General features: G+C 37.3%; 1 protein-coding gene across 6 annotated transcripts; it reads left to right on the forward strand.

The window, feature by feature from the left end:
* Positions 1-24,181, forward strand: CDC25C (cell division cycle 25C). Of its 6 annotated transcripts, XM_031673014.2 has the most exons (16): positions 1-254; positions 420-438; positions 660-869; positions 1,605-1,699; positions 2,385-2,430; positions 3,604-3,637; positions 3,752-3,841; positions 4,807-4,905; positions 7,281-7,439; positions 18,528-18,680; positions 19,731-19,832; positions 20,512-20,574; positions 21,852-21,950; positions 22,485-22,618; positions 22,981-23,092; positions 23,293-23,861. In XM_031673014.2, the coding sequence occupies exons 3-16, from the start codon at positions 676-678 to the stop codon at positions 23,440-23,442; spliced, it is 1,530 nt and encodes a 509-aa protein (XP_031528874.2). In that variant the 5' UTR covers positions 1-254; positions 420-438; positions 660-675; the 3' UTR covers positions 23,443-23,861. The 6 variants fall into 6 exon arrangements, with proteins under 6 accessions (XP_031528874.2, XP_031528873.2, XP_072813016.1 ...); XM_031673013.2 differs by lacking the exon at positions 420-438; XM_072956915.1 differs by lacking the exons at positions 420-438; positions 4,807-4,905 and having other exon boundaries at positions 23,293-24,181.
* Positions 24,182-24,436: the final 255 nt, after the last annotated feature.

Consider the following 24,436-nt stretch of genomic DNA (forward strand, 5'->3'; position numbering starts at 1 on the left):
AGGCTATTGAGAGGGCGGAAGGTTTGAATGGTCAAGGCCTGCGGCTGGCTGTTGATCTTCTTTCTCTGAGGATGTAACTTTGGCCGTCTGCTGAGAGAAGCGGCGAAGCCGGACCCCCGCCTATCCAGTCGAGAAGTATGATTAAATTGCTTCCTTTCCCTAGATTTCCTTTAATTCTGCTGGAGTCTTCGTTTGGATCCGATTCCCACTTACTTCCCTTTCTCCTGAAGGCACGTCTCAGATTCAAACTTGAGGTAAGCCCAAAGCCGCCTCCTCCGCGGAATCAGGGCCTGTGCGAAAGGTTAGAGGGACCTAATGGGCATTATTGTGAGTTAGGAGATCTGAACCCCTTCCTGTCAGGAGTCATGAGCTGTGTGGCCCCTAACAAGTCAAAGTCCTCTTTTTATTCCATTTTTAAGGTCCTGAGGTTGCCTTGGGGTAAGTTCAGTTTCCGACGGAAAGGCCAAGCCAATTCGGGCAAGTACTATTTAACCTTCAAGCCAAGCTGTGATTCACCGTTTGGGAATGCCTCCTTCTCCAATATTGATCCGCTTGGCCGCTGCTGGAAAGGGTGGAGGAGGTTGTGAAAGCTGGACCCTCCGTGGTGTACCTGTGTAGATGACGTTCTCCTTTCTTAGTTAGGTTTTATGTTTTCTTAGAGAGAACTCGGAGACCATGTCTGCAGAATTCTTTACATCTACAAGAGAGAAGAGAAGCACTGGCTCAGGACCTAGTTTTAGGTCTAATCAGAGGAAGGTATTAAACCTGCTCCTGGAGAGAGATACTTCCTTTACCATCTGTTCAGATCTCCCTAGAACTCCAGTGGAGAAACTTTTTGGTGATTCTGCAGACTCAAGCATTTTGTCTGGGTAAATCCACTTTTTCTGCTCACACCTTATCTCCTTAGCTCTTCTAAACAGATTTTGGTTTTTAAAAATGATTCTGGCTCAAAGATCAGGGTTTAAGTCTTAGGTGTGCCTTGACTAACCATTTTGACCCTTTAGAGTCTCAGGCTTCTTTTCTGTAGCATAGAGATATCAATTTCTTCCTATCTTATTAGGATCTTGTGAGAATCAAATGATATGATGTCTGGAAAAAGTCTTTGAAAACTCTGTTGCATTATATGAATTTTCACTTTATTAGTGTTACAATTAGTGTTATTGTTATTGTACTTTAAATTCTAGTCATGCCATTCACTGCTGCCTCAGCTAGCCAACAAAGTTGGAGAATCACAATGCCTGAGAAGTACTAGAGACTCCCGGGAGAAATCAAATCTGTGTGCTCATGGTGCAAAGGGCAAAAGATGTGGGGTCAAGACCTTCTATGAACAATAAACTTTGGTTCTCAATTTAAAAAATATTATCTTCTCTCAGTATGTTGGTGAGGAGAAAATTAGGTACAGGTAGTTGGAGTAGAGAAAAGGTGGGAGATTTTTCTCAGCCTAGTCTGAAATATTTCCAAGAAACAATCAGATTTATTTGGACACTGTTCGCATTATATGATAGTCACTGAGGGATGTCTCAAATGAAGAGGATAATGTGATCTTTCCTTTTAAGGATATTACAGTCTAATGGGAATCTTGATGTACTATTATGTCTCAACAGAGGAACTCCAAAGCGTTGCCTTGATCTTTCAAATCTTAGCAGCGGGGAGATGTCTGCCACTCAGTTTACCACTTCTACAGACCTTGATAAAACTGGTAGGAAAAAGGAAAACAAAGGCCTCAAGGAAATAACTTTTAGGGGAGAGGACAGGATACAAGGATAGAGACCGAAGGTGATAAAAGTAGATAGAGAACCTTGAAATTTGAATGCATTGGGTACCTAGAGGATTTTTGAGTAGAATGAATCAGCCAATGGGAGGAGAATTGACCCTAATAGGGGTCACTTTGCATTGAAAAAGTTAGACAGGAAGGAATATTTTGTTGACTGATTGTGAATTAAATTGGTAGTTAAGATGAGAAGTTTTATACCCTAGTCTACTCTCAGTAGAGGCAAAGAAACCAACACAAAGAAATACTTTGTCAGCTAATTCTTATGTGTTTTATAAGGTGTGTGCCCAAAAGGAATGTGTTTTACTAGTCAACCATTTTAATATTTGTTCTAATTTGATTTCCTGAATGATAAGCTTTCCTTTCTACTTATGAAAAAAAATCTCTGTAGATTAGTATAGTGCACTTCTTCTCAATATTTTTTTCTTTCAGTGACACACGTAAATTCTTATATTGCCATGAACTTATACCTTATACAATGAAATTGGCACCTGTTAAGAGCCTTTGTGTTCAAAAGGTCAGCTTTTGACATTAATATGACTCACTGGTAATGAAGAAAATTAGAGGGAAAGACAGAATGCATGGACAAAAATAACTCTGTATCTGATTGCAGGTCCCTTGGATTCTTCAGTACCTGAGGAAATACAGTTAGCTGGAATGTAAGTTCTTTTTCTAAATGAACCCCATGCTAAAGCCTTTTCAGCACGGGCATGGGGATAGTATATTCTGTAGACTCTGTAGAGAATGTTTCACTTTGGATGTGAGTGGGTGTGGAGGCCTAGATTGTTCCCTTAAAAGGTTTTTAAGTTTCCCAGATCTAAATTGTGTTGTGAAAATGAAGGCTGTTCATTTTAACCATCACACAAGTAGTATTGTCTTTAAAATACAGGAAAATGATATACTGAACTTAGGCATAGGCTGTTATCTGCATGTGAGTAGTACTGTATTTTAGTGGTTAAAAGTGCAGAGTGCAGACTGGAATGAGTATGTCTGGGTAAGAGTGGCTTACTACTTTACCAACTCACTTTGACAAGTTTTTTAGCTTCAAGGGACCTCAGTTTCTTATTTGTAATAAAGAAATAATAATAATAATGGAGATAATAATAGTACTTTTCATAACTGGCTCCTGTGAGGATTAAATGAAAATGTGTACCCAATGCTTACCAAGCATTTTATGTTTATTATTATTACTATTGAAGGTTCTTTGCTGACAATCTTAAAAATATTTAGTCAGAGAGTATTCAAGGAATGAAGAGTAATTTTAATTCACTTCTTAAACTTATCGCAAGTTTTCCGTTTGACTGTTTTAATTATGTATAACTTTATCCTTCAATGCTTAGATGAATTAGATGCCACTTTTGTGCACTAGGGAAGGCTTTCCATGAGGTATTTTTATCAATACATGTGAAGATTTTACTTTGTATTGCTTTTTTTTTTAATTGCTTAATATGTCCTAACCCATGTAGACTAGGTAAAATCTGGGAAGGGAAAATAGAAATTCATAGAAAGTAAATATTGGCTCCCAATAGCAATGCTGAAAAATTGCTAAATTGTAAATTGTGTCTATATAAGATATAGGACAAACTTGTCACCTTTGACGTGAATCTATATATATGGTTATGCAAGTGAAATGAAGTCCTTATATACAGGATTTCACTCAATGTCTTCATACTTACCACAGAGAACACCCTACATTTTGTTATTAAAAGAGACATATCAACTAGGGATAGGGCTCCTAGAATGGAACAAAGGAAAAGTTGGGATGCCTCAAGTCACTTAAGAATAACCAAACTGTATTTGGGGTTTAACTGATAAGTTTTTTTAATCTACAGGAATTATCATCAACAACTTATAAAATGCAGCTCAGTGAGTAACTCATCTTTCTTAGATTTGGGTTTGTTTGTCGGTGGGAGGCAGAGGATTTCCAACCTACCTGTGGCTTAAGGATTCTGGATGTTCTCAGAAAATTATTTCTTGTAGGCACACCTGCTTTGCAGCACCCCGAATACCTTGAACTGTGGCTACAGGAAGAAAGCTACTGTATGCAGCTCATCTGCAAATAAAGAAAATGTGAGTGTTTAATATAAAACTAGATTCATTAGCAGTTTTCTTCCTTTGAGTGAAGCAACTCACTCATCTGTATCCATTATGAGACCTAGAGCTGTCTGTGCCTCAGTATGCTAGACAAGCAAATTGCATCACTGTAGGGAAAAAAAAACCTCTTTTTGTTTTTTTCTCTTGAAGGTTTGATCCTAGGACTGAAACTTAGCTCCAAGTCTTCACTGCAGGTCATCATTATTATTCATGTTCAGTTGATTGTAGTGTAAGGAATCTAGGACTTTTTTTTCCCAAAAAATAGGTATAACTTACATAACTTGTTCACATATTCTTTGCATGGCTTCAAATACAAGTCTGGATTTCTTCATTTCTTCTGTTTTTCCCCTCAGCCTAGCTTCTTAGCCCCTCTTCTGAGGAGGCCATTGTCCTTTTTGGTCTGAGCCTCAGGCCATCCTTCAGTTCCAAGTTGAAACTGTCCTCTCCAGAGCCACCTAAGATAATTCTCTAACTAATCCCTTCAACTAATCCCCTTTTCTAGCTATCTTTTTCTTTTCCCTGCCTCCCATCCTTTCCCCCAGGTCAGTGTCTATAAAAGATAGCTGCTGCTCTTCCGCTCACATTGATTAAGTTATACCCATATTTGTGGCTGTTCTAATCAGCTTTTTCTTGAATTAATACAGTCCTTCTAATCTCCCTTTACAATCACTTTTTAAAAATCTCATCATTTCCACCCCTCTCAGGTTCCTTTTTCCCTCTCTTCCTTTGGCTTGTGATCATAAAATTAGTATCCTCCAAAGCAAATCTAAATATCATACAACAAATCCAAACCATAATTTGCATTTTCAGGATATATAGTCAACCTTGATTACATACACTGTGTTTCGTGACGGTTATTCATGGCTTCATCAGATGAAAAGTTTTTGATAAGGGCTGCTGACTCTTCTCTTCTTGCAGCCAACGTAGCTTTTCTTACGCAGGAAAACAGTACTTCAAAGCCCTTGGAGTGGTGGACGCCCAGGAACCTGAGGTTTCAAAAGAGACCACGGGGACCTTACATGTCTCCTCTTTCTCTACTGGTGAGTCACTGGACATCATCCTCAGGAGTCATCTGAGGTGTTGTGGGATAGAGGATGGCAGATCTGGATTTATGCCCCTTTGAATTTTGCTAAGCTGACTTGAGTGAGAAAGGGGTTGGAGAAGTAACCTTTGAGCAGGCAAAGGGAGGAGGAGACATGTCCTCTGATCTCTGTTTGTTTAAATTTAAAGAGAAGAAAAATTTCTTAGGCATTTAACATTTTTTCTGCTTTATTCTTTAAGTGTATCCCCTCCTCTGATTTTAAAAGTACTATGTGCCCATTGTGAAGATTGTAAAAAAAATATAGTAAACTATAAAAAAGAAAATATCTACCTCATAGAGAAAAACCACTATTAACATTTCACTTTTTTTCCTCATTTTTTAAACTGTGTGTAAAGTCAAGGCCATATCATATGTATATATATATAAAACTTTATGTCTTGGTTTTTTAAATTAATATTAAAACTCTTAGTAAACATTATTTTTCTAACGGATATTTTTATTCCAATAAGTGGACCATAATATGTGTAAATACTTCTCTGTTGTTAGACACTTAGTGTATTCATGTTTTACTTTTATAAATAAAGCTATCTTGTAAGTTCTTGAGCACAAATCTTTGCCTATGTTGCAGAGGGTTTTTTTCCTTAGGATTAGTACTATGAATTATAATTACTAGATTAAGACGTATAAATATTTTTAAGATATTTGATACATATTGCCAAATTCCTTTCCAAAAAAAGTTCTAAGAATTTACATTTTCATGAGCAATCCAAGACTCATTTGGATAAGTGATTTATTATCACTTTTAAAAATTTGCTAATTAGATGAGTAAAATGTTTTATTTTATGTTAAAAGTAATTAGTAATGATTTCATGTGACTCTTAGCCACATATTTTTCCTCTAGTGAATGATTGTGTCCTTTGTCCATTTAGCTGCTGGAGTTTAAAGTTACCCAGTCACTCATTTACTTTTAATAGACTATGGACTCAGATACTCCAGAGATATGGATTCTAATGTCAACTCTATGGGAAAACCATTTTAACGTATCTCATACTAAGTAGATAAAGTTGATCATGTTTCAGATTTTTGATTTCTTGGAGTAAGAGAGAACTTGCAGATAGTATTTGTATATGTGTGTATGATTTTTTAAAATATAGTAATATTTACATAACATTTACCATTTTAACCATTTTTAAGTGTACAATCCATTGGGATTAAATACATTCACAGTGTTGTGCAACTATCACCACTATCCTTTTCAGAATGTTTTCATCATTTAAAATAGAAGCTCTACTCATTAAACAATAATTCCTCCTTTCTCCCTCTGGTAATCTCTAGTCTACTTTCTGTCTCTGTGATTTTGAGTACTTTACGTACTTCGTGTAAGTAGAATCATATGGTATTTGTTCTCTTGTGTCTGTGTTGTCTCACTTAGCCTAATGTCTTCAAGGTTCAACCATATTGTAGCATGCATCAAAATTTCATTCCTTTTTATGGCTGAAAAATATTCCATTGTATGTATCTGACACAGTTTGTTTATTCTTTCACCTGCTGATGGACATTTGGGTTGTTTCCACCTTTTGCCTATTGTGAACAATGCTGCTATGAACATTGATATACAAATATCTTTTCAAATCCTTGCTTTCAATTCTTTGGGGTATATACCCAGAAATGGAGTTCTGGGATCATATATGTTAATTCTGTGTTTAATTTTTGGAACAACCACCATACTGTTATCCGTAGCAACTGAACCATTTGACATTTCCCACAGCAATGCACAAGGGTTCCAATTTCTCCATATTGCCAACACTTGTAATTTTCTGGGTTTTGTTGTTGTTTGTTTGTTTTAATAGTAGTACCCATTAGGATTAATAGGTATAAAGTGGTATCATTGTGGTTTTGATTTGTATTTCCCTAATAACTAGTTATGTTATATATCTTTTCATGTGAAAATTGGTCATTTATATATCTTTGGAGAAATGTCTATTCAAGTCCTGTTTGTTTCTGTTATTATTGTTGCTGTTGTTGAGTTGTAGGTGTTCTTTATATATTCTAAGTATTAATCCCTTATCAGATATATGATTTGCAAACATTTTCTCCTATACTGTCAGTTGCCTTTTCACTTTCTTGATAGTGTTCTTTGATGCACAAAGGTTTTTAATCCAGTTTATCCATTCTTTCGTTGCTGTGCTTTTGTGTCATATTTGAGAAATCATTGCTAAATCCAATGCCATGAAGATTTCCTCCTGTTTTCTTCTAAAAGTTTTATAGTTTTAGCTCGTACATATAAGTTGTTGGTTCATTTTGAGTTAATATTTGTATATAATGTAAGGAAGGGTCCTGGATAATTTTTAATATTGTCAATATACTTCATAGGACAATGGAAACTTGGTGGAAAGTGAAATGAAACATCTGGGCAGTCCCATTACTACAGTTTCAAAATTAGATCAAAATCCAAAGCTAGGAGAAGACCAAGCAGAGGAGATTTCAGATGAATTGATGGAGTTTTCTCTGGAAGATCAAGAAGAGGCCAAGGTAAAGTACTCTCTGGTAGTATCTTTACATTTTTCAAATTCCTTCATTCTTGAATAAATAATATTGTGTATCTAATATGTTGCAGCCATTGTACTGTGTGGTAGGTCTGCAGAGATCAAGAAGACATGGTCTCTATATCTAAGGGTTACCAGACTGAGAAGATGTCAGGTTACAATGGGACACTCATCACTGCTGGTGAGAAGGTTTCTGTTAGTAGTTTGAGTAGATTACCACCAGTGTAATCTGGTGTAAGTGATGCCTCCAGAATAATAGTAATATGGAATATACTTAGTATGACTTTTCAGGTATTTTAGAATATATACTTTTGCCTTCTTTTATCTTCCCTGTACCACTGAGAGGAATATCTGAAGCTTTTGGCTTATTGGCAACGTACTGATATGTCAAAGATCGTTTCTGAGGCATTTAGATTTTCTGAATCAATGTCACTTCTTTGAATCAAATATGTGTGGGGGTGTATTTTTTAAATTTATTCATTTTACAGGCATATATGATATAGCTGAGTTAGAACCCTTGGTTTCTAGTCCTCACTCTCTTATTTAGTGTTATGACCATGAGCAAGACATTTAACCACCCTAAGGCTCAGTTTCTCAATTGTAAAATGGAGAGCATAATAATGAAAAAAAAAATCCTTCAAGAGGATTTTTGTGAATATGATAAAGTATTAAGAACAGTTTATGATAGTCTATGTACTTTATTATTGTTAATAAAAACTAGTATAAGCTGTAACAACATTCAATAAATATTATGAGGCTGATTATGCCAGGTGCTGTACTAGAACTGAGGACAGAGTCATGATTAATATGGACAAAATTCCTAATTTTCATGGAGCTCCTGTTTATATTTTTTCTAGTCAAGAAGATAGACAATATAAGTAAGTAAGTCAATACTCAAGATAATGAGAGATTGTCAGAAGTATTGTGAATGACAGAATGATATGAAAAAAGGGCCTAGGAGTTTGGGAAGGTACTATTTTTAACTTTAACCCAAGTAACTGGAGAAAGGTGACACTGTAATGAATTTGAAAAGAAGGGTGAATTCAAAGGGAATAAGATGGGTTCTGTTTTGCACTTTTGAATTAGAGGTGGTAACAGGAAACTTAAATGGAAATACTGAGGAGTTGGAGCCATCAGGACTGGAAATGTATGTTTCAGGACCACTGCATAGAAGAGAAAATGAAGGCTAATGACTCCAAGTTTAAAAACAGAGAGGAAGAGCTTGTGAAAAAGGAGTGATAGCCTCTGAAGAGACTAATAATGAGGTAGATATAAACAAGAATAACATCATTCAAGGATCAGAAAGGAGAGATCTAGGACACAGCGGTGTCAGTTTTATATATTTACTCATTTTATACATTTCTTTATGATGGTAAAATACAATACACTAAAATTTATCATTTTAATAGTTACGTGTACTATTCAGTGGCGTTAAGAACCTTCATATTGTTACAAATGTACTTATTCATCTCTAGAACTTTTTCATCACCCCAAACAGAAACCCTTTGAAGAGTTTTATCATTGTAGCTCTTAAATTTGGGTCTTGTTCCATTTTAAATTTTTTGTGTATCTTGTTAGGTAAGGGTCCAGTTTCATTCATATGCATGTGAATATCTGGTTTTCCCAGATCCATTTTGTTGAAAAGATTGTTTTTTCCTTATTGAATGGTCCTGGCACCATTGTCAAAATTCATTTGACTGTGTATAGGAGGGCTTATTTCTGGATTCCCTATTCAGTTCTGTTGGTATGTGTGTGTCTTTATGGTACTGTAGTTCAATTACTGCAGCTTTGTAGTGACCTCATTTTATATATATTTTTATTTCACAAGGTATACTTAAATATATTCTCCTTGAAAGGAAATTAGGGCTAATTAGCCTTAGCTATTATGTTTATCTCTTTGAAGGATGACTTTGAAATTATTTGTTGCTGTGGAAAAGTCAAGAGCATAGGAGTCAGTAGAGTATATTGATCTAAAAAGTATAGACTCTACAGCCAGACTGCCTGGGTTCATAGGTTGGCTCTGCCACTTTTACCTGTATGTGTAGGTCATATGCTCTCCTTATGTTTCAATTTAGTAATCTATAAAAAAGATTAAAGAATCTTTTTTAAAAATACAACTTTATTGGAATACAATGCACATTCTATACAATTCACCCACTTAAAGTATACAAATATAATGGTTTTTAATATATTCAAAAATCTGTACCACAATCAATTTTAGAACCTTTTATCGCTCAAAAAGTATCTCACAACCTCTAGCAGTCATCCCCCATTCTCTGCATTTCTTCCGACCCTAGGCAACCAGAATGGACATTTCATATAAATGGAATCATACAATGTGTAACATTTATGACTGGTTTCTTCCACTTAACATAATGTTTTCAAGGTTCATCTATGTTTTAGCATGTGTCAATACCTCTCTCCTTTTAAAAAATTTTTTGATTGAATTTATGTGATTTACAGTATTGTGTTAGCTTCAGGTGTACAGCATAGTCATTTCGTTTTTTGGGGTTTTTTTGCAGAATATATTCCACTGTAGGTTATTACAAGATAGTGGGTATAATGCCTTGTGCTATACAGTAAATACTTATTGCTTACCTATTTTATGTATAGTGATTTGTATCTGTTAATCCCATACTCCTAATTCCCTGCCCCCCATCATTCTCCCCTTTGGTAACCATGAGTTTGTTTTCTGTCTGTGAGTCTGTTTCTGCTTTATATATAAGTCATTTGTATTATTTTTTAGATTCTGCATATAAGTGATATTACCTAGCATTTGTCTTTCTCTGCCTGACTTGTTTCACTAAGCATAATATTCTCTAGGTCCATCCATGTTGCTGCAAATGGCAATATTTCATTCTTTTTTATGGCTGGGTAATACTCCATTGCACATATATATCACATCTTCTTAAACCAATTGTCTGTTGGTAGCCACTTGGGTTTCTTCCATGTCTTGGCTATTGTAAATTTTGCTGCTATGAACGTTAAGGTGCATGCATCTTTTCATGAAATTGCTTTAGTAACTATTTCATGGGGTTGTTGTGAGGACTAAATGAGTAAATTACACACAAAACATTTAGAACAACACTTGACAATTAATGGTGCTTAATTATTATAGTGTAGCATAGTGTACATACTTAATTAGCATAAGGACCAAAATGTGTGGAGTTATGAAGAGTGAGCCAAGTGAGAGTTGAAGTAATCTTATGACTCAGAGGAGATTATTAGGTGAGGGCCTTGAAGAATATGGAGAAGGTTATAAGCAACTTCTGGAAACTGCAGAAGGGAATTATTGAAAGACTAATAAAATGATATTTATAAGGTCCTATAAGATAGACCTGCATGCATAGTGTCTTCCTATAAGAATACTTTTGCCTAGAAGCAAGATTGGAGACTTTGGAACTCCAGAGTTGGTTAAGTGAGGGTTGCAGGTTGTCGATGATAGATGAAAAAGTGGTCAAGGTAACCTAGATGATAATGAAGGCAACAGAGAAGTAGATGAGGATGAATCAAAGCCTGGATAAGGAGCCACATGTCCCTGGATAAATAGTAAAATAAGAACAGTAATGTGATTGGAAGTTGCTGAGGGGGAACAAAACAGCTGGTTTAGAAAGTTCTGAGAACTAGAGGAGATTTTGGTCAGTTTGAGGACATGTCAAGTTTGCATTCTTGGTGGTAGCGTAATAGAGGATGGTTGCAGATTTTTTTTTTTTTTAAATCCCAGTTTGTTGAGAAGCTAATGTGGAATGCAGGAGAAGGTTGATGCAAGTGTTTCGGGGTTATGAAGGCCTAGCCCTCAGAGGGTTGTCAGTGAACATTGTGTGAGTGTTGGGAAAGAAGTAGCATGGGTTTCAGTATTTTAGGTAGTAACAGGGACTAGAGTGGAAAGGGAAAATGAGAGCCAGGTAATAATAATAGCTCCCATTTATTGAGTAGAATGTACTAAGCACTGTGTGCCAAGCAGCTTACATCCATCATCACATTTAATTCTCATATCAGTCCTGAAAGATGAGTATTATCCCCTGCCTTTTTTTTTCCTTTATTATTATCCTCTTTTGAGAGGAGAACATGAGGCCATGAGGTAAGGTCTCTTACCCAAGTTTGCAAAGTTAGCAAATGGCAGAGCTACAACTTAAATCAAGATCTACCTGACTCCAGAGCCTAGGTTTTTGGCAGTATTATGGTGTCTTCTACTGAAAATACCTGGGAGGTAAAAATTGTACTAGTGACGTGTGAAAATGATAGTTGCTTTTTGTGTAGGGTTGGTAAAATTGAAAATCCAGAATTTGAATGAACTTAAGTGTTAGGAAGGATGGTTAATCAATTATCTAGAATAATGCTGTTAAGTAAAACTTTCTGAGATGATGGAAATATTTTGTATTTGTCCAGTATAATAGCTTGTGGCTATTGAGCACTTAAAATGTGACTAGTGCAACTGAGGGACTGAATTTTTTTTTTTTTTGAGTTTTAATTCATGCAAATAGTCATGTGTGGCTAGTGTTACTATAATGGGTACTGCTGGTCTAGAACCCTCTATAAAGTATGGTCCCCAGAGCAGCAATATCAGTATCAGGTAGGAACTTGTTACCTTTGCAAATTTATGGGCCCCACCCCAGACTGGAATCAGAAACTGAGGGTAGGGCCCAGCAATCTGTGTTTCAACAGTTCCTCCCAGTGATTTAGCTGCATACTAAAGTTTGAGAGCCACTGTGCTATAAACGTATTAAGTCTTGTTTTGTTTTAATTTCCTTGGTTTGTGGGAAAACCACAGAACCAAGTTACTAACTGAAAGGAGCAGGATGGTTATTGGGAGAATGGACAGCGACCTTCCTGAAGTAAATGTTTCTGAGGACTTGCTGATAATGCAGAGTAGATCTGTGGAAAAACAGCAAGCAGTTAGGGATAGGTAGCGTGGGGAAAATGTTACTGGGGCTTCTGGAAAAAAAAGAACTATATAAAATGAACATTTAGTGTTGCTCTTACAAATACACATTAGTCTTCATATTTGTGAAATGTTGTAGTTAATATAGTCAAATCTCAACTGGTATTAACTTAATAAAGTTGAGTTTAGTGTTGATTAAAAAGAAAGTCCTTCTGTTTTCAATTTTATTGTTGGAAATTTGTCTAAGGTGTTTAATCTGCTTTTATGAAATTATGAGTACAGTACAATGAACATAACTGAATCTTTGCTGTTTGAAGTTCTTTCATAGTCTCAGAAACATCATTCATTCTGAATTGTATCATATAGACATTATAGGACGGTGGATTTGAAGTAGACTGACCCCAGAAAATACTCTGGAAGTTTTGTTTGTTTACAGAGAAGAATAGTATGTAGCTATTAGGTATTTACTTTGTTGGTTTGTAATAAATATTAAGTCCCTTTATGGGCTCTTTTTCTTAAATTGTGACTTATAAAGTCATTTTCATTTGACAGCCCATTGTATAAGAATATGCATAGTAGTAGATTTTAGGTTAGAAAAGGTATAGGAATTTTTTCTTATTGGTTTACCTCTTTGATGCTAAATGGAAAAAGATATCTTATACAGTAAGGAGATTGTTGTAATCGTAGTGATTTCTGACTCATTTTAAAAAAAATATTTATTGGCACTTAAGTGTCAAGCACTGTGCTAGGCTCTGATGATACAGTGATGAACAAAACAGACTATGTTTATGCCCTCCTGCAGTTTTCATTCTTGGCACAGAGCTATCAAAAAACAAATGCATGTTTATCAAGTTCTTAGGTGTTCTAGTTAGAATTCTTGGTTGCAAATAACAGAAACTGATTCTAGTTACCTCAAGCAGAAAAGGGATTTTCTGGAAGGTATTGAGAAACTCAGAGAATTACCAGGAAGGCTGGAAAATAAGGTAAGGCCCAGCCAAAGTGCTACTACAGGAACATTGTGCTCAGGATGCCACCACCTGCTGGCTGGACACTCAGTGCCATCATTACTGGCCTCCTGCCATGGAACATAACCCGACCTGCTGCTGGACTCTGCTGCTGAGGGATGCTTGCTGCCACCCACCATATTTTCCACTGTGATGCAGCAACCATAAAAAAAAGTCTTAGCCAACCCTGTACTTTTGTGTTGCTCTTTAAGTTTCAAAATCCAGGCAGGAATATCAAGTCCGCTACAAAAGAATAGAAAAGGAAATATCTATCCCCCCTTTTGCTTCCTTATCAGGAGGCAGGGCTGCCTCCCATCTAATCTGAGATTTTACTAAAATAGGATGCTTAGTAGCCAAATTGCAAATGACTGCCATAGAGACAAAATAATTTAACTATTGCAAATTGTCCAAGTGTAATGAAAGAAACAAAATGGGGACTGATATAGAGACTAACAGAAGGGGACCTTCAAATGGAGGTAATTAGGGAAGGCCTTTTAAGCAAGAGATATTTAGTTGAGAACAGACTGATGAACTATCCCAGTTTGTCTGAAAATGAGGAGGTTCCTAGGATATGGGACTTTTAGTGCTAAAACTGGAAAAGTCCTAGATGAATTGGGGTGAAGCTCTGGTTGTGAAGGAACCATACATGACATGAGTAGAGGCAAGAGCATTCCATAAAGCAGGAATATTGTAGATGCAGAGTTTCCAAGATTGAAGAGATCTTGGTGTGTTTAAGGAACTGAGAAGCCAGGATCAGTGAGGGGGAAAGTTGCCTCAAGTGGGAAAGAAGAGGTAGGCAGGTGAAGGATTATACGGGGTCTTCAGGCTATGAGTGTTTAAATTTTATTCTAAATGTAGTGGGAAGCTGTTGGAGGGTTTTAAGCAGGGGAATAATATGACCCGATTTGTTTTATGAAGACCACACTTGTTGCTGGACGAGGAATAGATTAGAGAGGACTAATATTTGGAAGGAGGTGAGAAAAAAGGAGTTGGGAGGAGGTGAGATTAGGAAGCTATTGCAGTAGTCCTGGGGGAGAATTGGTGATAGCCTGAACTCAGGTGGTGGCTATGAGACAGAGAGAAATAGATGAATTTAAAATGTGTTTTGGATACAAATCAAGTGTTTTGTTTCATAGAGAAAACAAACAATCAGAAGAAAACTACCTTTTCTCACCAAATATTGCAACCTATCTGCTCCGATATCTATATAATCTGTCATCCCTCTTGATACAGGACCAAACTATGTAAAGTCTTGTCCTGCAACAAGAGGACTACATAAAGTGTCCCTGCTCCAATCTAAAGCCCCATCCCACCCCTTCACACTGCATCTCATTCATTCATTCAGTAATGCTGGGGATATAGTAATACAACAAAATCTCTGCTCTCATGGAGCTTTCATTCTTGTCTGGAGGAAACAAACAATTACATTTATAATTGTTAGATGGTAAAAATACTTTGGTAAAAAAGTAGGGTCAGGAGAATAAGAACCTGGATTGGGGTAGAGTAGAGGGGGAGTTGGTATTTTCAGTTTGTTGCAGATGTTAAAGAAGATCTCTCTGAGAGTGACATTTGAGCAGACATCTGAAGTGACAAGGGAGCCAAACAAAGAGTTACCAGAGGAATGAGTTATTCAAGGCAGAAGGAAATGCAAGCACAATGCCTTTGAGATGGGAGTGTGCTTGGCATGTTCATGGATACACAGATGTTTATTAGGTCTAGTTGGTTTATAGTATTGCTTAAGTTTTTTTTTTAAATTGAAGTATAGTCAGTTTACAATGTTGTATCAGTTTCTGGTGTACAGTATAATGTTTCAGTCATACATATACATGCATGTATTTGTTTTCATATTCTTTTTCATTATAGGTTACTTCAAGATATTGAATATAGTTCCTTGTGCTGTACAGAAGATGCTTCAGTTTTTGAACTTTCCTATCTTTTATTCTTAATTTTTTTTTACAGCACTTATCACTACATAAAAGTACAGAGAGTATTTAGTTGTTTGTCTCTTCCACTCTCTTATTCATTGCCATGTCACCTAATAGGTACTCAGAAATTGTCAGGCCAGGTATATAAATGTGGAAGTCTGGAAGTAAGAGCAGAGATCTTGACTGGAGTCAAGAAATTTGAGAGTCATCATCATAGAGGGAAAATTTAAATTCATGGGTAGAAAAAAATCACCTGTGGCAAGAGTGAGCAGATAAAAATGAGTCAGGTCCTATCCCCGAATCCAACATCTACTAGAGGTTCGTAGGTGAGGAAGCCTGACAAAGACTGAGAAGGAGCGACAGAGAGGTAGAAGCATCATAGTTCTTTTAGTATAGGGGTTGCCTACACTAGGACTAAACTATGAAATTAAGAGGTGCCATTGAAGCCAAAGAACAAGGGAGTAGCCAGGTCAATGGAAGCCACAGTAAGATACATGGCCATAGTAAGATACATGGCTAAAGAAGTGACTATCAGATATGACAATATGAAGATTGTTCATAACCTTGACAAGAGCAATAGAGTGGTACAGACAGAAGCCAGGTCTATGTGTGTTTGAAAAGCATACAGCTCTTGAGGAACTAGTGGTGCCTCCTCAGTTTACAGTTTATAAAACCTGTAAGTGGATTCAAGCTGAGCAAGCTTCCTTGTCGTCTTTCTGGCCTTCTCAGTGCTTAAAACTCCCATATTTGAAAAGTGTTCTGTGATTCCTTAAGCAAAGAAAATTACTAATTGATAGATGTTGAATAGAATCTAAGCCAGCTGGTCCTGGGATTGCCCCACACCAGCTGCTGGGAACTGGGAAACTTCTGACTAGCTAGACAAAGCTAAAGTATCATCATCATTCCTCCATGACCTAGCACTTAACACTCTTTGCAGTAAGTGGCCATTTATTTGTATATAAATAGTGGAAAGCATCTTTCAGAACAGTAGTGGCTCTTTCTGTCTGTTAAAGTAGTTTTCTGCTATCATTTATTTCTTATCCTTGGACTATATGAAATGCAAAAAGATGTTTATCACCTTCATTATCACCATCATAATAGCTACCAAGAACCTAAAGCTTGAATGCAACAGAATAGAGATTCGAGAAATAGGCTCATGCATATATGGTCAACTGATAATTGACCAAGGTACAAAAGCAATTAAGTGAAGAAAGCATAGTCTTCTCAACAAGTTGTGCTGAAGCAATTGAAAATCCATATGAAAACAAAAATCTCAATCCATACTTCATACCATATATAGAAATTAGCACAAAATAGGTCATGGACCTAAATATAAAACTTAAAACCATATAACAGCTGAAGAAAAAAATACAGGAGGAAATGTTTGTAACCCTGTGTTAGGCAAAGATTTCTTAGATATAATACTAAAAAATGGGTGCATTTCACTTATTAACTAATTAATCCAAAGTCTTCAAAATGAGGCCTTAGCTTAATAATTACAGTGTGTTTTAGAGAGGCTCTTTTGGTTAAAAGAGACAAAGATTTCATTAAGGCCAGCAAATTTGAAATTCTGATCTGGCTTCCCACTGCCTTCTTCTCAGGGCAAACTTGAAGTTATATGAAGGAAAGTCTGTTGTGGAGGCTGGGTAGCCAGCTCCTCAGTCCTGCACCACATCTCCTCTTCCACTGTACCTTTGGGTCATCCATCCATTCATCATTGGCCTCATGGCCTTGACTGTATCTTTTGACTTCTCTCTTTTAATAAAGCTTTGGCTTCTGCTGCTGCCTAATTATTTTGACATTTTCTAAGTTTAACTGTCAGAACCTGATTGGCCCAGATTATGTTTACATTTTCTTGACCATTAAATAGGGGTGTTCAACCAGCAATGTGGTCCAGTCATCAGTGCCTTGGGGTAGGCTTATGAAGACATAGGGTAATGACTGGCAAGGGTCCACTGGAAAAAATAGGTATGGAATGTTGCTATGCCAGATGTGAACTGCACTTTCTGCTGGTACCATGAGCACTGGAATTTCCTTTAGACAGGACCACGGATGTGGCAAACACTGTAATAGATTTAGTTATTGTAAAGTGAAATATTGACATCTTCTCCCAGAAACCATTGACCATCAATGTGTGTTCTAATTTGGCTCTCTTATGGTCTAGTCCTTTCCTAAATCAATGCATGGCAGTAGTGAGGTGGGCGTATGGAGAAGGAAACAGTGGATAAAAATCTTGGACTAGCTGAAAGTTGTCATCAGATTTCATTTAATATATCCCCCTGCCTCTGGGTATATAACACCCATATTCTAGTGTTTTCTTTTCCCTTGCATGATTCTTATTTTGCTATTTTCTTCCTCATTAACCCCCTTTAAGAACACTGAATGATATTTTTTCTCTGCCACTCAAAGAAACTAACAAAAAAAATGGTATGCAGTAAGATCTCCATGTCCACAGTTTCTGCATCCACGGATTCAACAAACCACAGATTGAAAATATTAAAAAAATAAAATTTCAGGAAGTTCCAAAAAGCAAACTTAAATTTGCCCATGCAGGAAACTATTTATATAGTATTTACATTGTATTATAAGTAGTCTAGAGATGATTTAAAATATGTAGTAGGATATGCATAGATTATATGCAAATACCACATGGTTTTAAATAAGCAACTTGAGCACCCTGGATTTTGGTATCCGTGGGGGTCCTGAAACCAGTCCCCCACAGATACCAAGGGACAACTATATACTCTTGCGTCTCAGCACTTTTTCACCCAGGCTAACTTTTTTGGCTCATCATCTTCAGTTTTGTTGGGGTTCTTAAATATTGATTGTCAGGGTCTTAGGACCCCATAGAGAAACTATGGGATTAGGTTTTTGGTTTTTTTTTTACCATATAACTGGGAAGAACTGAGCTTGCATTTGCTTTCTCCTACAAGAATTGGTACATGTAAGATGGTCAGGTTGAGAATCTGGCTGGAGTTAAAACATCTAGGAGAGATGGAACATCGTGCAGTCTGAGGAGAAAAATGTAAATGAGGAAGAGAAGACAGGTTGCTTACCCTGGGGCATTGTTTCTCCAACTTGAGTGTTCCTAGGACTTATCTGGGCATCTTATTAGAGTGCAAATTTTAATTCAGCAGGTGTGGGGTGAAGCCTAGCATCTGGGATTCTGCATTTCTAAACAAGCTCCCAGGAGATGTTCATGATGCTGGCCTGCAGACACACTTAAAAGAATAAGAACCTTGTGGTTTCATATTTCCAAACAGGCATCTCTGAACAGAAGCTGCCTGTATCGCTCCTTTTCATTGCCAGACAGTTTGAACAGTCCAAGACTGAAGCAGGTGGTAAAATTCAAGGACAACACAATACTAGATAAAGTGAAAATGAAGTATTGTTCTAGCCAGAAAGAGCTCGGGAAGGTAAGAATGTTTTAAAGATTAGAATCTTTAATCTTGCATATTACTGTCTTCCCTGCTTTTGTGACATGGGGATTGCTTTAGTTGTCTTTTGGTCTTCTTCCTCATTACTTTACTTTTATCTCTTCTTTCCATTGTCCTTTTTGTCTTTTCTACATCTGCATCCATATATCTAAAATATCTAATAATAAATACACATGTTATATTATAATTTTGGAAGATATTTTGTTGTACTCTCTTCGCAACCTTTTTTAAGATCTGAGAGAATACAAGGGAACTTTGATTAGTAAGGACATTTATTGCTGCTTTCCATGTATTCTGATAGAAATAACATCATAGAGCACACTGGTTTGGTGGAAGGCAACTTCTGAAAAACTTAACCCTCATCCCCTATCTCTTCTTTAAAAAAAAGAAATCTAAGAGGGAGGGTATAGCTCAGTGGTAGAGTGTATGCCTAGCATGCACAAGGTCCTGGGTTCAATCCCTAGTACTTCAATTAAAAAAAAATCTAGATACATTTGGCTATTTTGTAAAATCAGTATATGATGTAATAGAAAAATGGAAAATGCAAATAAGCAAAAAGAAGCCATTGCAAAATGCCCATAACCCCTAGGCTATAGATAATTACTGTTAATACTTGATGTATATTCTTTCAAACATTTTGTAATGCAAATATATTTTTGCTTTTAGTAAAGTGGCATTACAAAGTACATTCTGTCTAACCTACTTAATGATATCATGTCATTTTCATGTCAATGGACATACTTATTTCTTAATAGTAATCTATAATGTATGGAATATGATTTGTTTAATCAAGACCTTGTTATTGAACATTTAGTTTATTAGTAATTTTTCTCTTTTGTAAACGTGCTGGGGTATCCATCCTTATAGCCAAATCTTTGTGCATGTCTTTATTTTCTTAGGAAAACAAATGGAATTATTAGATCAAAGGGCATGCATATTTTTAATGAGTCTCCCTCCACTCCGTCCATCCCTGGGTATCTGAATCTTTAACATGAGGATTGGGGGTGGGGGGACTCTTGTTGTCTTTAGGGCTTAGGTTTAAAGAAAATGGCCTCTCTCTGTGACATTAATATGACTCAGATGCTGGAGGAAGATTCTAACCAGGGACCTCTGATTGGTGATTTCTCCAAGGTGAGTTTGGTTACACACATCCTATATTTCATCCTGTATTTTGGATGTGAATCTTCTCTTTTCTGCTTGCAGAGGACACTAGGTATAATTATGCATCATCACTGTGTTCTCATTGATAACCTGAAGATGCTGTAGTGGTAGATCTAGGCCCTAAGCTTTCCAAGTGAGAAAGTAGTCCTTATTCATTCTGGGAAAATCCAGAGCAGTGGAGAAAGTATGAGGCTTTCTACTTTCTTTTTAAATTATGTAAATAATACTCCATCACTACAGAAAAGATAGAAAATGAAATCTACCCCAAATCTTAGCAATCAGTATTATTGCTTTTTTTTTTTTTATTTTCTTGGTGTGCATTCCTCCAGAATTTTTTTTTTTTGGCTGCCTATTATTTCTTAATAAATCCCTTCTTGTAGGATATTTACTTTTACAATTTTTCCTTATGAGCTATACCAAGATAGACATATTTGTAGCTAAATCTAAAACTTTGCATATATCCTTAATTAGTTCCTTAGGATCAGTTCATAGAAATGGAATTGCTGCATATGCACATTATAAAGACCATTGATTTCTGAGGGCATCTGGCGTTTTAAAGGTTGTTTGGAAAGAAGGACAGTATATGGGTCATGATCTCAAATTTGGGTATAGAAAACTTGCTGTTATTTCAGCTCTTGGGTATTTCTAGGTATGTGCACTGCCAACCGTGTCAGGGAGACACCAAGATCTGAAGTACATCAACCCAGAAACAGTAAGCAGATTTCTGGAGATGGTAACTGGTTACATAAGCTACCATCTGGTCTATTCTGTCCCTAAAATCTCCACTTCTATTTGTATTTCTTTCACTGAGTTCACCCACATAGGCTTCTTATTCAACTAGAGCTGTATTAAAGGACTGTCTTTTAGGTCACCTTTTTAAAAAATTAAACAAATAATATGTAATTATGAAAGAAAGAAGGAAGGAAGGAGAAAGGAAAAAAAGTAAAAATTACCCAATTAGGGTGACCTTACATCTTGGTTTACACATTACAGTTCCATATATGCCTATTAGTGAAGGGTAATTATTAATAGTATTTTCTTTCACTCTTGAAAGTGTCCCAGTTTGTGCAATAATTATTTGGTCACTCTACCCATAATCTCACCACCAGGGATAACCACTAGTAATACTTTCCTTATAGACTTCCAGATTTTATTCTGGCATAAGTTGTCTAAAAATAGGATCATAATTAACATGTAATTTTGCAAATAGTTAGTGAGACATTGTAAACATCTTTCTATACCTGTAAAAAGATATCTATATTACCCTTTTAATGGCTATATAATATTTTGCTATACTGATAATGTATAATTTATTTAATGAAACCCCTTATATTGAATATTTAAGTTATTTATTATATCTTCATAACCTAAAACAGTGGTGAGGTGAATATTATTGTGCCCTTTCTTTATGTACTTCTCTGTTTACTTAAGGTGTTAGGAAAGAAATTGCTGAAAGTGTAGTTACGTTTATTTTTGTATGTATTGACGACGTTCCCTCCAGAAAGGCTGAACCGAATTACACAATTACAAGCAGCTTAAGTTTCCTTCTGTGGATATCAACCATTTCCTTCCATATCCCTTTCTGAAAGACTTGCTTTCTTCCTTTTCAGTGGAGGGTGGGGACCCATTTCACATTTCTACTTGTAAATCAGGACCTCTGGCTACTACTTGTGTCCTTGCAGAAGTCCTCGGGTATCTTCTGAGAGACTGAATGAGCCATGCCTGCCTCCAAATAAGTAGCCTGAATATGGGTTTCCCTGGTATCCTGGCAATACCAGCTATTTTGGTTCTCCAAAGAGATCATTTCCTATTTTATCCTCTTATGTGGGGTGGGGCTGAACCATTGCCATGTTTCAAATGTAGGGGGACTTTGGAGGCTGGGCACACAGTGGAATCCTGGGTAACTAAAGGGAGTCAAATCAGGAAATGTATGACTGGCTCTTCTGTCTCTCAAAAGAGGCAGGGTATTCAACCATAGTTTCTGTGCAGGTGGCTGCCTTACTGTTGGGGAAGTTCCAGGGTCTGATTGAGAAATTTTATGTGATTGATTGCCGCTATCCATATGAGTACCTGGGAGGACACATCCAGGTAAGATTACTCTGAGGGCTTAGCAGGGGAGGGGCTGGAGAGAACACTTTATTTAGAAGACTCTGGACAAAGGGTCCTGTGAATGCTAGAACCAGGACAGACATACATTTGGAGCACATCACAGCTGTCAGTCCTCATTCCTGTTCTAATTCTGTATGCCTTGAGTAGTTTACTTTCCCTCTCCCTCCTAGATCAATCTCCCTCTTTTCTATAGGAGCCAAGAGCTCCTACCTGGAAATAAAAACATTAATCCAAGGGCTGAGTAGCACTTTACAAACATTTAATACTTACAGACATTCCTCACAGTGATCCCTACACTTCAGGTGGTTTAGTTCAGGAGCATTTACTGAGCACCTACTACATACCAAGCTCTATGTCAGACCCTGAGGATAGATACAGGTAGATTTCTGCTCTGAAAGTACTTATAGTCTATCCTTCCTAACCCAAATATCCCGAGATGGTATTCTAGTAATTTCTAAGTGTTGGCACTGTTCACAGACCCTTAAGGAAATACTTATTAAAATTCTTCTACAGGGAGCCATAAACTTGTACAGTCAAGAAGAACTGTATAAGTTCTTTCTGAAGAAGCCCATTGTCCCTTTGGATAACCAGAAAAGAATAATCATCGTGTTCCACTGTGAATTCTCCTCAGAGAGGGGTCCCCGAATGTGAGTGTCTATATGGGGTAGGGTGAATGGTAGAAATAGAACTTACAACCAGGGAATCTTCCCAAATCAGTTCAGACAGAGACTGAATGAATGAATGCTTTCCACTGTGGTTTGAATGTTACCAAGGTGGAAGAAAGGGGTTTCTACAATTCAAAAGTTTGGAGCAGTGAAGTAAAAAGGATTGGTAATTGGGTACCAATGGAAGAAAGCTTCTTAGACCTTGTTTTGCAAGAATAGTGAGATCTGGATCTCCTTTTTAGCATTAGCAATAGTCTGTTCTTCCTCCCCCTCCCCAGTGAATGGCTCATGGAATCCTGACCTTGCTTCTTTCCACCACACCCATCTCTGGGTTTTCTCTAAAGGTGCCGCTCTCTGAGAGCAGAGGACAGAGCCCTGAACCGGTACCCTGCACTGTACTACCCAGAGCTGTATATCCTCAAAGGGGGCTACAGAGACTTCTTTCCAGAATATATGGTAAAGGACGGGGCATGTGGGGCAATGGGGGAACCCAGACTTAGGGGAGCCAACTTTAGCATGCACCTCCCAGGGCCTGCAAATCCCTCTGAGAAGAAACCGTCCCTCCTTTATTGCCACTACCTCCAGCAGCTCCATTATACTTAGCAGGCTGACTTCAGGCATCAAGAGGATCCCTTACTCTGCCCCCTGCCTTTCAGGAGCTGTGCGAACCACAGAGCTACTGCCCTATGCATCACCAGGACCATAAGGCTGAGCTGCTGAGGTGTCGAAGCCAGAGCAAAGCATGGGAAGGGGAGCGGCATCTGCAGGAGCAGATTGCCTTACTGGTGAAGGACGTGAGCCCATGATATCAGATTAGCTGCTGGTGCCCAGGAATTATCAAAAAACACTGTAGAAACCCTGAGCAGAAAGAGACCATCTTCTATGCAGCTAAACCCAAGATGTTAAAAGATGTCTGCAAACCAACAGGCTGCCAAACTAGTGAAATCCCAGGCCTGAAGATTGCTAGGTTTCCATAGAGCTACTGGCTGATGGTGAAGCCCTGGAGCTGGCTCTCTGAGGCTGTAGTCTTGGGGTGCATAGAGATTTGTGTTGCTTCAGGGAGCTGTTGCATTCCTCTTCCTAACTATATGCCGGATCCTTCTCTTCCTCTCTTCTGGCTATTCACGAGAGAGTTGCCCATCTTCTTTCTCTATATTTTCCTTCTTTGTTTCCCTCTCTCTCCTTTTTTTTTTAAATGGGAAAATAAACATTGCAGAATGAGAAATGTGGTGAGTGCAGTCTGCTTCTAGAAGATCTGTATAAGGAAGTAATCACCAAATTGAACTCCCTTCAGACAAACGCGAAGCCATCTCTTTTCATAGCTGAGGCCAAGGGGCTTTTCTCCAGATCATGGTTCTCAAAGTTTGGGCCCTGGTCCATCAAGCATTATCTGAACTTGTTTGAAATGCAAAATTTCATGGCCCGCCCCACACCTACTAAATCAGAACATTTGAGGTTAGGGTTTAAAAATCTACCTTTCAGGTGATTCTGATTCCTGCCAAGCCTTGAGAACCGCTGCTCAGGAATTAAGGAAAACCTTTTAAACTGCATTATTCAGCAATATTCCAGGCTCTTCTTTCCTAGACTGTTCCATGGTATGAGTTGCTTAAGAATGCGCCCTAGACTCAGCACTCTGGTATCTAGGTTCAGAAAACCAAAATGATCAGCGTTCTCTAAGGTTGGTGATGGGTCTGAGTTCAGCTCCAAAGTTCCTTGTCTACAGCCTCAGTGGAGTTTTGTTTTTTGTTTTTTGTTTTTTGTTTTTTGCTTGTCAGATAACCCTTTGTTAAATCATTTTTC

This window comes from Vicugna pacos, chromosome 3 (genome assembly GCF_048564905.1).
Source record: "Vicugna pacos chromosome 3, VicPac4, whole genome shotgun sequence".
Classification (NCBI taxonomy): domain Eukaryota; kingdom Metazoa; phylum Chordata; class Mammalia; order Artiodactyla; family Camelidae; genus Vicugna; species Vicugna pacos.